The 16626-nt window shown below is 37.5% G+C and overlaps 1 protein-coding gene across 6 annotated transcripts in view; it reads left to right on the top strand.

Moving 5' to 3' along the window:
• The window catches only part of LOC142345855 (uncharacterized), a 66654-nt gene that overhangs the window by 41180 nt on the left and 8848 nt on the right, over positions 1-16626 (top strand). For all 6 annotated transcript variants that reach the window (XM_075398275.1, XM_075398273.1, XM_075398271.1 and 3 more), the window contains 3 exons: positions 76-195; positions 6813-7050; positions 7854-8247. In XM_075398275.1, coding sequence (XP_075254390.1) covers positions 76-195; positions 6813-7050; positions 7854-8247 — 752 coding nt within the window. The remainder of the gene's footprint in view (positions 1-75; positions 196-6812; positions 7051-7853; positions 8248-16626) is intronic.

A 16626-nucleotide genomic window follows, 5' to 3' on the forward strand; every position in this document is an offset into this window, starting at 1 on the left:
CCTGCTATGTCCGGGACCTGAGCCTGGTTCTTCTGCCTGATATTGCAAAAAGCCATTATGTGTCCAAATTTACAGTGTCTACTATTGCACCCACAATTCCGTCTGCTGGGCACTATGATGACAGGGTGCATTGAGATGTTGGAACAGGAGCTGGCCAGGATGCAACACATGGTTGCCAGGTACCCAGACCCAGAGGTAAGTAATCGCCCTCATCGTAAAAATAACTATCAATAGGTTGCCAAAAGCATCTCAGAACAACGTCCAAGTTAGATGAGAAAAAAAAATATTTCCTTGCAGATATCAAATGACTTGCCAATAAATTGGCGATTTTGAACTAAAACAAATTTCATACTATATTTCTGAACTGTAAACAGTCCTCACTTTTTGCGTTTGGAAAATTGCATTTGTAACGGCTGCTCTCCCATTGGGTTGTGACCAGGAAAATTTTACACCACCCAGCTCGTTTCAGTGGTTTAAACTCTGTCAGGATTCTTTGTTTTTGCAGTTTGCTTTTGTAGCTGTATATTCGCTATATTCTTTCCGTTGCAAAACAATTTCAATCGATGACAATTTGCTCTTACTTTTTTCAACATGGAATCCGACTGGGTTTACACCAGATCACACAATAATGGATCTCTTTATGTACCAGTTCAATCCAATAGGGAAAAAATCAAAGACAATGATATATGTCTAAGACCTATTTAAGCAAAATTTTTTAACTTAATTTTAAGTTAGGTTCCGCTCTTTCTACTCACGAGTTGAAATACCAGAAACGGAGGTTGTAACAAGAATTGGGTTGTAATTGCATCTCAAGTATTTCGTATTTTGCTGAGTCATAGGAAGAAATTTTATTGCTTCGGCCGCTGAAGATGACCTTTCTGCTATGCTGCTATTTTCCCCCTTTTTCTTTTTAACAATTATAACTACGACTAAACGGTCTCTCTGACAAGAGAAAGTGGACAAAAATGGACAAGGATGACAAAGAGAGTTCCCCTCTCAGTTTTTAGAAGTTGAAGCAATTTCATTTCTCAGCGCAAGCTATGCGAGTTCATCTTCAACAGCATTATTTGAAAATTTGAGCTTAATTACTTTTTTTCTGATAAATATAAAAGTTTTTCAGTCGAAATTTTCCCCATGATTATTGTCGTCCTACACATTCACTCATATGACCAAATAAGTGTTTTAATACTTATCGCTTCCTCATGGCATCGAATTTCTTTGGATTTGGAGTTTTTGAACTTACACAAAAAATAATTAAATATTTTTTTACCAGAAAGGTCTAGAATTGTAGAAATAAAATTTAAAATATCCACAATCTGAGAAATGACACTTGCATCATGCAATACAAAATTTGAAACATTGTTCTTGATCTTAATTTTTGTGTTTTCTGAATTAATCGACTATGCACAATTTCGAAAGAAAAACAATTTATATGGCCGCAGATAACTAGCAGAATTCAATTAAAAGGCACGCCAAAAATGCTTTTACTACTTTCTGCCAAATCTGACTGGTGGCCTATTTAATTTCTAATAACTTAATTTTAAGCTTTCTTTAGCCATATTACGCTACTGTAAGAGGTTAAAAATCCGACTCTGTTTTCTTTCATTTGAAAGCAATTGGCCCAACATTTTTCTGTTATTATTAAAAAAATTGCTCCGACCGGTTGAACCCTAAAGTTCGCAAAGAATAAAAAAACATTTGAAAACAACAGTCATTCTCAGATCCCATTGAGATTCTCAGTCAACAAACATTGATGAGGTTTCATGGGAAGACAACTTTTCGTCTCGGAATATTCGTTCGTTTTGAGTCGAATCGACTATATGTTCCATCTCCCGTCGGAACCAATATCAAATACAGAATGCTTTTAAACTAAGAACAAAAAAGCCTGCAATTATTTTAAAATAGGTTTTTTTTATCAGTTGTTTTTCCATCTGTGGAGGTACTCCGAACGATAACAGAAAATTAAGCTTTTTTTATAAAAAAATGTCATTTGGTGCCTCACTGTTAATAATTCACTATTAGACACAGTTAAACCTCAACATTAACATAAATAAACGCCATACACCACGTGTTCACACACAGCACTTAAACAGAGACACGCGCCAGTCAGTCAGAAGCCTTCATCATCAATTTGTTGCTCCAAAAATTGAGAATTCTTCCGTTGTTTTTGTTTCACATATCGTATAATTTAAGACTGATAATGTGTTCGTCATATATTACAGTAACAGATGCCTAATCAGTTGAATCTTTAGCATGTATGTTTTCCCTTATTTGAAATTGAAGGTCGTACTTCAACATGCGGCTACATACTTGAGATGTCTTGAGAAGCGTTCATTAATGAATATTGAACATATTTTTTTTCAAATTTATAATGTCAAAAGATTGTATTTTCCGGATTTGTATTAAATCGCAATCAGTAAGGTTCTGGGTTGATTTTTGTGGGTTGGCTTTAAAAATTTAGCTTTGACGAGTTAGTTGGCAATCAAGTTGCAAGTTTTGTCCAAGTTCTGCTAAACGAATTGACGGATTTATAAGAGTTGCTTAAGTTTACCCAGTACTGGAAAACAAAAAACTTTCAATTCGACTTGCCCGTTACCGATATAGACTTCTTTACTAAATTGGTATACCTCTCTTCTCTTTGCTGGGGATGTTTTTTTGGGAATGACCCCCCAATTTTCAATTCTGCATGCATTCATTGTGAATCTAGTCTACCTTGGATATATTAATTTTCAGATATGCTCAAATTTTGAGACTTGCTCAACGCTTGTGTACATTTTCAAGTTCCATGTTATCTAATATCTTCTTAAATTTTTAACGAGCGAAGGTTGTTCGAAATCTAGAACGGAAGATATTACAGGAACTGAATCTGTTTGAAATCGACCTGTTCTAGCATACTTGGGTTGTAAATTTCTGCGTTCGATTTCCTTGCAGAAACTGTGATCAAAAGACCTCGTTTTGAGTAAAAGGGACTTTGATCATAAAGTGGAAAGAAAACATAAACCTTTTCTCGTGAAATAATAACTAACCGAGTTGCAGAGGTATGAAAAGAGTCTTTACAACAGGGCTGTCTGACAAGGCAGATATTAATCTAGTTATAATAGAGATTTATACCTTGATTAACTGCACTGCGGGGTGGTGGAAGTAACATAAACAAAATTTGAAGTTGTTTCAGACAGCCTGCGTGTCAATTAGGTTGGGCCATTTACAGGTTTCAACAGACAGAATTGTGGAAAGCATTCCCCAACTGTGCTGTAGGAATTTTGTTTCAAATATTAAATCGTAAAACAGTGTCTGAGAGACTTAGATCAACCCAGGAAGCAAGAGAACACACACAAATAAGGGCTTAGAGATGTTTTATAATGGCTGAGAATTGTACGAAGGATTATATTAATTTACCCAAAATACAGGGGTGATGATTGTAACATAGCAAAACAGGTCACTTTTTAAAAGGGTTGACTATGACCTTGTCGAATTTGCCTGCGATTTTGGTATTTATAGAAATATGATCCAGATAACACCACCTTGCGAACTAAGAACATATCTTTAATAAAAACTATATATATTTATTTATTTATATATATATATATATATATATATATATATATATATATATACATATATATATATATATATATATATATATATATATATATATATATATATATACATATTCGCTGATTAATTTGTAAGAAATTGGAAGTTTCTTACAAGATTTTACAGGGCAATGCACCGCGTTGCAAAACCTTCTTCCAAAAACTTACAGTTTCTACGTAAATTAACCATTCGACTTAAAGGCTCTCAAAAACTTACCATTGGACTCACCCAGGGTTCTTACAAGGTAACCATTTGAAAAAATATTCTTCCGAAAGTTCTTAGAATATAAGTTATAACATGAAAACCATTCTGCTTATATTGAAGCGAAAAACAAAGAAGTCGCAAGATATGAATGAAAAAATGAAAAAAAATTGAGTCTGGAAAAGTGTCAATTGAATTCATAAAATGGTATCAAAATGGAGGACAAAAAATTGTTATGAGAAAAATGCTGACACATAAAGATGAAATTGCAATCAATTTCAGTAAGGGTATAAAGTTCTAGAAATGCTTTTTAAAAAGCAGTCGGTTAAAGTCATTTGAGATCTACTATTTATTACTTGAATTGCAAAAGGACCACTTGAATTGATAAAACTGAAAAGTAATCGTTTTGCCAAATTGGGTCGCATTGTATCATGTTATCCAAATTGAGCAACCAACTCCCTCGCGCTTTCTACGGTAAATGAAAGAATGTTATGTTGAATTAACTAATAAGAGTTAAGCCCGAACGGAATGAACTCGCAAGCAACTTACAAGTCAGCCGTTTGACTTGCAACTTCTTACAAGTTAAACATTCAAATTGCAATTTCTTACAAGGTAACCATCTTTTGCAAATTCTACCAAGTTAATCATTAGGTCTCGACCTGGAGTTAATAGAGAACCACTTAGCGATTCAAGATAATTTGCCAGAATTTGGAAGTTTATTCTACAGACTTGTGTAATGTTGGTTAATACACGCGATATGTAAATTTGATGATAACGAAAGTTCATGGGAGCCAACTTCAGGTTATGTATATAAGATCTCCTGGCACTTTAACTTCCCGAACAGCAGATTTTTAGCATTTTAAAACGTGCTTGTTTAAAATTTAAAACCTTATTCAGTATGCTACTCACTGGGAATTTGTTGTCATCACAAGCAATCTATGCTTGGTAAATTTCAGAACTTGGTATCAAAATTAACAGGAATGTAATAGAGAACCAAATAGATCAGTTTTTGTGCCTGTGTTCACCTGAGCTCAGACTAGCATGCTGATAACAGTATTCATTTGTCTTTTCCCAGATGTGGGAAGGGTAGAGATAACATGCAGATTAGAGACAACCTCTAAATTATTGCTCAGTGGGTGGGGGTGGGGGTGAGGTTGCTTCAGAGGCGATTTATCTTATCCCCGTTAGGTGGGAAATTGTACCCTTGCTAATGTTTTCACCCCGACATACAAACCATTTCTCTTGTCCGACAGTTTATAATAGATTGTTTTTTAATCACTCTTTTCACGTTTCCCTCTGTTAACGGTTCTTCCCTTGCACAGAAGAGTAACTGTTCCCTGTGTACACCGAAAAAATTGTGGCAGGATTTTCCTTGCTTTTTATACGGAATGTGGAATAAATTTCCATATGAACTATTGTTTTGCTGTATTTTATTTCTCCTGTCTTTTTCAAGGGTACTTTTTAGAACAATCGTTGCTGAATTTTTGCTTTTACTGATGTTTGCGAAGCTGTTTAAAATTGTTGTGAAGAAAGTTAGAGAGCAGTGAATTTAACACTTGAGTTTAAACTCGAAAACGTTTCTAGTTTGCAGCGACATTGCCAATTAAAGCTGCAAAACATTTCACAATTAAACAGTTTCCTGGTTTCCCTTATGCTTGTGAACGTCGCGCCGATAGTTAAATGGAAACAAAAGACTTCAGTTTTTTGTATGGGAACTGCAAGCTTGTCATTATAAATGAATATTGCAAAATGTCGGCAAGTAGAAAATATAAACAATAAAACATGTCTGCTACCGCAAAACTGCGTGAAACGTTTTTTGTTCATTTTTTATCAGTTTAGCAGTCAGCTGAGGAATTTATGACGTTCACAAGAAAAAGAAGTTTTTGTGGTTATAACTGATTTCAATCTTCAAACCACATGCAGACATTTTTTTTTTCAACTGAAGGAGATTGAAATCGTTTACAATGTAAACGTTCAATTTTCAAAATCAGAAAAGTTTAAGTGCTCGTAATTAAAGAAAAACGACGCATATACTTGCCGAGGAAATCCAGGTAGAAATATGCTAGTTTTCCGTTAAGTACAGTAATTTGAGTTCCACGTGAAATCTGTTCAGCTTGTCATACATCAGTCGTTTAAAGCAAATTTTTGCATTATGAATTCAAGAACTTTATGATCGAAATGAACAAATTTTAACTGATGCAATTGATGCAGCCGACTCGTATAAAAGTTAAAGAAAACGGAAAACGGAGTGTTTGTGAAAACTCTCTCCATACAGCGTGGCGGATTATGTAGATTTTCAGTTCGTAAAACGGTTACTTTTGTTAAGGAGTGTATTAATTTTACTGAGCTGAGAGAGGAGAGCGCTCAAGTTCTACAATTTGCAGAAAGTTTAATCACTCGTTCAGAAAAGTTAACACGCAAATTTAAATTTCACATGATAAACTGCCTGTTTTCGTAGCCAATTTTTGACAACACAATTTTGGCTGTTTAATTTGAGATTTTTTAATCAATCGACGCATAATCATCAAATACTCAATAGATCTAACTTGGGAGAAAATGACAAGACTAATTACAGAGAAAATCTAGATAGAACTTGATCAGCGTTCCGTAAGTATAAGTTAATTGTTTTCCAAGTAAAATCTGTTCAGCTAGCTCAAGAACTCGCCAACTTCATCTGGATTATCTCTTTAAATATATATGTAGCAGTTTTTTTCTGAATTTATATTTATTGAACTTTCGGTGATTATGCGCCAATTGTTTGTTAAAATGCGAAATGCTCGAGAACCAGGCTGAGATAAATTGGTTGACATGAAATGTCATGAGCGACCTTGTTGAGGGGTCGACTTATGAAAAGACCATGACCTACCAATAATGGCTATAAAAAGGCCGCGGGTTGCTAGACGTCGAGTCGAGGTTACTTTTGGTCCCGAACACTCTAATTAAGGTATAAAAAATAACCACCACATCGACTTTATCGATCTTTTCAAATGGTGGAGCTTTTTTGTTTTTTTTTGCAGATGCCTTCTGAGGAACACATGGAGACGTGTGTGTTGTACCAGAGTGACCTGGACAGTGAGGTGCAGAGGCTGAAGGTGTTGCTGACCAAACTGAGGGACATCCCAAGGACCAAGTCAGTGCCAGAGGAGTGCCACGGACACATATTCGATGAGTTTAACCAGAGAATAGCTCATCCTCCCCTCCTACTCAGACACAGGGTACTCACCATACTCATGTGTGGAAGGTGCTGTACTGCAGGTTACCTCTCATCATTTTCTCTCCATCACACCTCAAACCCCCCACCACCCCCCCCCCCCCCCCCCCCACCACACACACACACACACACACACACACACACACACACGCACAAACTGAATTTGATTGAACTGCACTATGTGGTACCATATGCTCAGCTATAATTATATCACTTCGCCGAGAGTCTAGTATACATACCTTCAATAATTGCATAACATTACCTCTTGCAAGCTAATCTTGTATAGATACTGTTTTTGGGATTAAAGACCCCTGCCCCAGACTGAAAAGATCTCTGATGAAATCAGAATTAAGGAAATTAATAAATTTGCGCTCAAAAAGGTTAATTCTGACTTATTTGGTTTGAATAAACCTCGGCCTGCGAAAAGAACAAAACTAGAATATCCATTAGCAAAATATCTAATTGAAAATTTTAACTTATCAATAAGAAATTTAGTCAAGTCAGGTAATGTTTGTGCATCCAGCTGAATATATTAATCTTGCTCGCAATTTTTTGCTCGTGTATGTTTGAAGGCACAGTACCCCCGACGTGCGTTGAAAAAGGTTGTACTTCGTAAATGAGGTCAGACGAAAACCTCGATGTGGGTTCCGAGGTTGAGGTCCTTGTAGAAAAGTCCTTATGGCTCCTTATGGCTCGACCGTAAGTACTGGTGCGTTTATGTTGCTCGTTAAAAAATTCCTCGCCTGTGTATTTTTGAACGCACCGTACCCCCTGTGTGCGCTCAAAAATGGTCTGCGTCATAAACGAGGACCTCAACCTGGGTTAAGTTGATTTGATTTGATTACAGGTGGGAGTGTGTGTTCGGCGTATGGCTCCTCATCCTCCTCTAACTGTGCCTGTTGCTCCTCACATCACAACTGCTGTTCATCCACCTTGTGCTGTGGGGCATGTGTGTGCTGTGTACCTCTCTCCCGCCACCCACACCGCTCCTCATCATCCACCAGATACACCACCACCAACACAACCAACAACACCTCTTGCTGTAAATCATCATCATCATCATCAACACGCCACCTATCATTCACTAGTACTACTCACAACCACCCCCACTCTCTACACTCTCAATCATCACTCAGCAGGATAGCCCAACTACCCCCCACAGACGAACAGGAGACACCCCCTGGTGATTCTAGATGTCGTGCCTGCCTCAAAGCAGCATTCTCTCCTCTCGCACTATGCAAGTTAGTACAGTTACACCTACACTAGGATAGCCGTGTGGTCAAGTTATAGCGTAAAAATATTAAGCAAGATGACGGTTATGAAAGTGGCTAAATTCCCCCGTCTTTTAGCCCAATACTGGTGAGAGAATCAAAATTTTTGTGGTCATAAAAGTTTGTCTTATAAATCGAAGGTAAGTACGCTCATGTGAGCACGAAATTGTAATAATTTTCGATTTTTGCAAAGTTCAAACAACCTTCCCACAATCAAGGAAAAAATTACAAAAGGTAGTTTTTAACTATAGATTTAGGAGCGTTTTAGATTAAGAAAAAGAAAAAGTGAGTTGTGAGTTCCTCGAAGAAAAAAATGGTTCTGACAATTCTTATACGAAATACTAAGAATAAGAAACATTTTTTGTTCGAAAGCATCATATTTAGAGTCTTTTTCAATTTAATATCTATCTCAGAAATTGGAACATAGTTTGAAGTCTGTTGCAAGAAATTTGCAGCAGAATATGCGTGATTAAATATTTTATACCTTAATTTCTAGTAGCTTTTTGAAGTATGATTGTTAAACTGATTGTCTGTTACTGTTCATTGTGATTTTGAAGATCATTCTAATTGCTGAATTGCTCTAAAACGAGGTTTGTAGCAAATATTTTAGTCCCGTGGTCTTTTTAAATGCAGTTTTTTGGTTGATCAAATTTAGGTTCGATCCTCCTGACTTTTTGCCCTAAAACACAGGACAAGCAGGTAAAGCTTGGAGGGCATTAAGTGGCTGAGCAACCCTCTTAGAGCCTGACGCCTTACCAGTCTCTAGAGGTGCGATTTAATAAAACTCTTGGGAGAAAACTTTATGGCGCGATGGGCGGTTGGTTCTTAATCTCAAAAGTTTGACCACTGCGTTCACCCCACTCCCCCAGTCAACCCCCCCACCTCAATCAACTCCCACATCAATACTCCTTCCTCCACCTTTCGATTTGGACCCCCCATTTTGTCCCGCCCTCTCAACCTCACTCCTCCCCCCCCCCCCACACACACACACACACAACCACCATTGCTTGACCCCCATCTTTTGGCCCCGACTCCAACGCCCCCCCCCCAAATGCTGGCATCCCTTAGCTTTAGCTGGCTACTAGCGAAGCCATCATCTCACTGGTTGTTTGAGAGCAATTCGCCCAATGTTAGTCTGTCATGTTTAGGAGAATTATGCATAAGTAGTTTTCTGTAGAAAAATGAACACTTGGCTGAGATTTCTCATGGTTAGTTTCAGTGGCTCAGATTTGTCTCACCTTTTGTAATAGAAATCAAATGCTAAAGTCAGACACTTAGATAAACGTAACAAAATTTGCATTGCTTTAACAACAGATTGAGGCAAAAATGGTAACAAACTACTCTTCATAAATATTTGTTTTTCAATACTCATAAAAGTAGTAAACTGATTTAATTTTTGAGTTTTTTGTCTCAGTAGTTAAGATTGGCACAATGCCTTCCAATTCCTATCCTCAAAACTATGCCTTTCCCAAACTGTTGATGATTTCTCGTAGATAGCATGTAGATAATTGTAGGCTTACAAAAGTTAGACCAAATCTTAGTATAATTGGCACTCGGAACATGAGTACTGCAAGTTTTATCATAAATACAATTTTTTTTAAAAAAAATCCAAACACCAAGCATTTAAATGTAACTTGATAATGGTTCATTTTGAATGCCCCTAGTTCATGTTATAAAACTCTATTAAAACTGTAATAGAAAAACTGATCAGATATGGCCCCAAACTATTTTGAACTCAAAATATTATAATTTTATGTAAACCTGAGTTTCAACCATGTTATAAAAAAACACATAAACAGAGAGCGAATAAACGAACTTTTAATTGATTATTCTGCTAAACGATTATTTTGATTAATTTTATTTCGTCGTTTGATAATCATAAATTTTATTGTTCCTCTACATGATTCTATTTTTCGTTTTTTCAAAACAGATCTAAATTGACGCTCATGTTTTCTTTTACGAGCCAAATAAAGGCTCAACTGAAAAGTTGTGAATGACTATGCTGAAAAATGTGGCCAGTGTTTGAATAATAGCCGATGGAGAAAAAGATAAAAAGATTTCATGTTCGCTTGAAGCAAAATAACATGCAGATATACGTTATATGACATTCAGCACAGACAATGAACAATTATAAAATAATCATGTATACTTTTGTCCTCTGATCCCGTATTTTGTGTATTTTCTATAAAAAGAAGCCTGCTGCCCTTTTGACTTGTGATGTGTAGCCTGCATGTATCTGTCTTACAGGTGACATTACCCCACCCAACAATACTATCCATCTTTTCCCATTATGATCCGCAAAGCCATAATTTCTTCAGCTTCTATGGGTAATTTTGTTCAACCAGCCAGCAATCAACATGCTGTAACTAATAAAGCATAAATAAATCAGTTTTCATACTTTTTCTATGTTAATACTTTTTATGTTTTTATGCTGTAACCACCGTTCTCAGTGTTAATGATTCCGTTGTAATGATTTAACCCTGAAATTTTTTCTCTATTAGTTTTAAATGAAACTTTTAACTCATATTGTTTACTTATTCAATTTTGCAATAACAGAGCTCAATTTTGCGGAATCGTCGGCGTTTTTATGGGTGGGTGCAAAACAACCATTAAAGTACTGCGTTTTACGTCAATATTGAAATAAATCATTCATTATAATTTCCGTTCGTAAAGACATATTTCATGAGTACTCCAACCAAGAGACCAATGTTAGCTATGACTGACCTGTTATAAGGTTTCTAGAAAATCGAAAAAACTTCAGAAAAAATCATTCTTTTAGAAAAGAAGGAAAAACTTTAGAAAAACCTCTAAAACTTTTTTAAAAAAAAACTAAGAAAGAAAGAAAAAGAAATGAAAAAGAAAGGAAAAAGAAAGAAAAATAAAGAAAAGAACAAAAAAAATGAAAAACTTCCGCGTGTGGTAAAGTTTTACTTGAAACATCAGCATCGGCTTCCTGAATTGTCGTCTAAGAGTATATTTATAAGCATCAATTGAGGCCCCACCGGCCACTGACCGTCGCCTGTCTACAACAATAGGAATGAGAAAAATTGGGGGAAACGGGGGCGTGGAATCAAACCCACTGTGTGTATTGCAGGAGGGGTGGCCGGAACAGTGGGCCAGATTTTTCCCTGGGGGAACAAATTAAACGAGTATATATGATACACGCATGGATGTAGGTATAGACTCAATTTAGACCCAGAGTTATTAAAAGCAGCATCAGAAGTAGCCCAGTAGCCTGGCTATTCCCCTTGTTGCTACACAACCATTTGTAGACCGAAAGTCGTCAGATGGAATTGGTCAGTAAATTGGTTGGGGGTTATGCTGAGCGTGAAAAAATAATCTCTTGTTTTTTACAACATCATGGACCAAATTGTGTAGTTATGTTGTGTTTTCAATTTCCCATTATAAATGCATGATAGATGTAAAACAATAAGGCCGCGCAAAGTGCGTTTGAACAACGAGTTCCAACTATGTGTTACAAACATAAATTTTAATTTTACCGTAGATCCGATGACTAAACAATAATTTAATTTTTTTAACAATTGCTTGTAGTAAACATAAAATTTGTTATCACGAGGAAACCAATTTTAGATATAGGAGGCTCAATGCTATGCGTATATTTTCTATGATTTAATCTTCGAGTATCAGCGATGGCTTTGCATGTGTGCATACAAATAAACATTTTTATAAATGTCAAGGTTGTTATAAACAACCAGAGCTATTTCTTTGAGAGATTCAAAGATTCTTAAATTTACTGATGTAAAGTTTTCGTATCTATTTATAAAAAAAAACAAAATCAAAAACAAGTAATAGAACAAGTAACCAATTGCTCATATAAGGGTCAGTACAATTTGAAAAGATATCGTTTTTTTCCAAATTGCACACGAAATCTGCATTGTGCTCTCTAACCGATATTTGATATATTTTTTTATGGTACTGTAAGAGTTTTACCAATAATGGTTATTTTGGGACGCAGATGAAAATTCTGCAACGCACATGATTATCTTGCTAGAACAAAGGAATTTACAAGAAAAAGAGTTGATCTTCAATTTTAAGAACGTCGGCGGATTAAAAATTAAGATTCATGCACCTCTGTTCCGACCAAACTCCTAATTTATTGGTGTCCTGGAAACTTTTCGGAAATCTTAATATGCAAAAAACACTTGAAACTAACCGATCATAGTTTTCTGCGAGTTAAATAATCAGATCGTTTAGTAGGTTCTTTTCGATAAAATTTTGTCTCTTACTTTTGTTTGTTGTTTCCAGTCTGTTTATTAACTAAGTTTAAAAGAAAACAAAAGTTATGCTATCATATGGCCACTAGGTTTGCACAAAGCGTATCAAAATTGCTACTATGTTAATGTTAAATTTCTGTTATGATTAAAAAAGTGGCGAGGGATATCTTTGTGTTGATCTTTCTCAAAGGTGTTCAGATAATTTGCATAATTAACAGAGAAAGTTTTTTTTGAGAAAAATTGTAAATGAAAAAACTTTATATAATCTCGCTAAATCTGGAAAAGTTGTTGAAGATTATAATGCAAGAGTTTTTTTGACATCAAATTTTGTCAAAATTAAGAGCAAGAGACAATGCTCTTAGAAGATTGAGAATTAATAAACTAATGTAAAATTTGCCTAAAAAATTTAAGAAGCTCAATTTGCTCAACGTATATTTTGCTTATCAAGTGATGATATAAGGAATCAGAAAGAGCAAGGTATCACTTGCAAGTAAGACGCGTTGACAGGAATCCAGATTTGGTCCATCGTCTTAGATATTACGCTTGACTAGGCCCTATAAAGATTGAATGATTCCTTTATTCTTTTCAGGATTTCCTTTTTTTCAACAGGTTTTTCCAATTTTGTTTCTTGAATTTACTAATTATTCGTTGCTATGAATAAAAATTTATTTGTATAAAAAAACTACGAGTTTTGACAAAATTGTAGCAATTCAAAGAATTTTCAATATTGAATTCATATCAAATGGTATATTCGTACTGCTATTTCACAAATTCGTGTTTTGAATTTTTTGCATCGCAAAGAAAGCTTTTAAACACACACACTATAAAAGGTGTTTTGAAACAACTCTTTCGGATTTCAATTCATTTCCGTGTATAAAGCAACGTTTTACAGTAAGTCATATCAAGTAACGTATTAGCATTAACGTGTGAGCATTTAGACGTACAAAGCAACAAGTGGAACTTAGACGGCAAGATTTTTTGATGCTCATTTAACAGGTTTTTTCGTCTGATGTCATTGACGTCAAAATCAGTTCGTATTCAATCGACAATTGTCTAGATAACCTAAAAATATTAAGCCGAAAACCAGCTTAATCGATACATATCATGGTTATATTTACTTAAAATTAGGTTAAATGAACTTTTTCGGAACTTTCTATGTATATTAGAACTTTCTATACGCATTTAAATCTTATTCTATACGCTTTTAAAATACTCGAATCTGATTGGTTAATAATATCTCGCTTACTTATTTACTTCGTAACATCCTCCGGCCCGGAAGAAGATGTTGGGAAAACTGGTACAAGTTTTACAAGCGGGCGGACGAGTGAACCGGTCGACGTACGTAAAACGGCGGAGCGCGCAACGCTATCGGAGCCGTAACGGAGTTCCACAACCCGAGCGGTTGGGTAGTAACCCCTAGGGTTGGTTTCCTCAACTATCCAAACCAAGTCACCGGTCTTAAGGTGTTGCTCGGCAGGCGTCTGCCACTTAGAGCGTCGGTTCAGCGTCGGTACGTACTCTTTGATCCAACGGGACCAGATCGCATTAGCGTACGACTGCGCACGGGCGTAACGTTTACGATGGTCGAGCTCATTGTTGCCGACAACAGACGGAATACCGGCAGAGTGTTCTCCTAAAAGAAAGTGGTTGGGCGTTAAAGCGTTCAAATCGCACGGATCGGCGCTTACGGGTGTTAAAGGACGCGAATTGAGAGCATTCTCCACGAGACAAAAGGTAGTATGCAGTACCTCATCCGTGAGGCGACGCGTGCCAAGAATAGTATACAACACGCGTTTGAAGCTGCGTACCAGCCTCTCCCAGATACCACCTTGATGTGGTGCGCTGGGTGGATTGAACCTCCACTTTATACCTTTGTGAGCGAGCTCAGCTGCAATGTTGACAACGTTCCACTTTTCAATACTTTCTCGGAGTTCTTTCTCAGCTCCAATAAAGTTAGTGCCATTGTCCGACCAAATCATGGCAGGTGTTCCCCTACGTGACACAAACCGCTCAACTCCCATAACACAAGAACTGGTGTCCATGGATGTAACTATCTCGACATGGACAGCGCGAGTAGTGAGACAGGTGAAGAGGAAGCCCCACCTTTTCTCAGTAGTACGGCGGACAGTAACATAGAATGGCCCAAAGTAGTCAACGCCAGTGTTCGTGAAGGGAGGAGACTGGTAAGCAAGTCTCTCCTTAGGTAAGTCAGACATGATTGGTTGCATAGTTACAGCTTGGAATTCTCGGCATCTCAGGCAGTGTGCTTTGATGGAACGCAAGGATGATCTTAGTTTCAGTACTGTATAGTGTTCCTGCACAATTGATCTTAGGTATTCAACGCCTTGATGATAATGCTTTACGTGCGTGTGTTCAAGAAACAGTTTTACAAACGGATGACGTGCGTCTAAGATGATTGGGTATTTTACGTTAAACCCAACTTCAACTAACCGCTTGATGCGGCCCGAGGAACGGATTAGCCCATTTGGACTAATAAACGGTGAATGTGGAGCAATTCGGCTACTCCGTTTAACGAATTTATTGTCAAGAAGATCTTTTCTTTCGGCTTCAAAAGACTCTCCTTGCGCCAAATACTGTAGATGACGCTCGGCTTCGTCAAGCTCAGTAGGGTCAGTAATGCTACCATCGGGGTTACGGTAGCAGGCATGTTTCGGCAAAAGCCGGAGAACGTATGCGGCAATGCGCAAGTACTTTTGATAAGAACTAAACTTATCAAATGGGAATAACGACGGAACGGGAATTGTCTGTTTTTTAACAGATGTAGCGAGAGAGACAGTGTCTTCTATGATGACTGCTTGGTTGACGCCGAGTTTGATGTTATTAATGACGTCTTTGTTCGGTACGAAAGGGAAACATGAGTTAGTTAAGAAATGTGGACCATTGACCCAACTGCTTAGTTGCAAAACTTCAGCGGACATTCCACGCGTGCCAGCGTCAGCTGGATTATCCTTAGTTGCGACGTGGTTCCATTGGTCAACGCTGGTATACTCCAAAATTTCACAAACGCGGTTTGCAACAAAGATTGGTTGCTTTTCATTAGAGTTTATCCACTGAAGAACGGTCGTGCTGTCTGTCCACATGAATACTTGGTTAACAGTTACGGTAAGTGCCTGAATAATTTCGTTCTTCAGCCGAGCGGCAAGTAGAGCTGCTTGCAATTCCAGTTTAGGGACAGTCATTACTTTCATTGGCGCCACGCGCGCTTTCCCCAAAACAAACGCAAGCTCTGTTTTTATCTTGCCCGTAGGAGTTGTTACTCGGGCTCGAAGAAATGCGACGGCACTAAAAATATCCTGGGAACTGTCACCGAACATATGCAATTCTGTATTATCAAAGGGTCCACTAAAGTAACTTCGAGGAATTTTGATGTTTTCAAGCTTTGGTAAGTCCGCACTCCAGACCAAAAATCTTTGAACCATGTCCTGTGGGAGCTCCTCATCCCATTGTTGTCCTGTGACACGCCAGATGTCTTTTAAGAGCAATCGCGCACCGACGGTAAACGGTGCGACAAGACCAATGGGGTCAAAGACTTTCGAGACAAGACTTAGGTCCAAGCGTTGCGTGAGGGACTTGGTGGTAGCGCAGCTTGTACACCTACTCACAACTAAAGTGTCATTAGTGTGATCCCACTTTAACCCTAGCACATGCGATGAATCCTCCTGACATGAAACAATAACTTTGGGCTCAGTAGATTGAGGCGAACCATCAATTCGATCAGCCAGATTTTGCACATTGCTTACAAACTTTGTAAGCTTGAACCCACCGAGATGGAGAAGATGTACCAATTCCTTCGATCTATTGATGGCTTTCTCTGGAGACTCCACTGAGTCGAGGTAATCGTCCATGTAGAAGTTTTCAAGGACGGCTTTTGCAGCTTCGGGGTAAAACTTGGCATTGTCTCTCGCAGTGCGTTGTAATGCATAGTTGGCGCATGTGGGCGAGTCTTTAGCCCCAAATATATGGCGCGTATATTGATACACTACAACGTTAGTTGTGGGGTCCTCCCGCCACAGAAAGCGAAGTGATGGTTGATCTGATGGTAATACACCAACCTGTAGAAACATTCCCTCGATGTCGGCAGAGACGGCATATG

This window comes from Convolutriloba macropyga, chromosome 9 (genome assembly GCF_964194025.1).
Source record: "Convolutriloba macropyga chromosome 9, txConMacr16.3, whole genome shotgun sequence".
Lineage (NCBI taxonomy): Eukaryota > Metazoa > Xenacoelomorpha > Acoela > Convolutidae > Convolutriloba > Convolutriloba macropyga.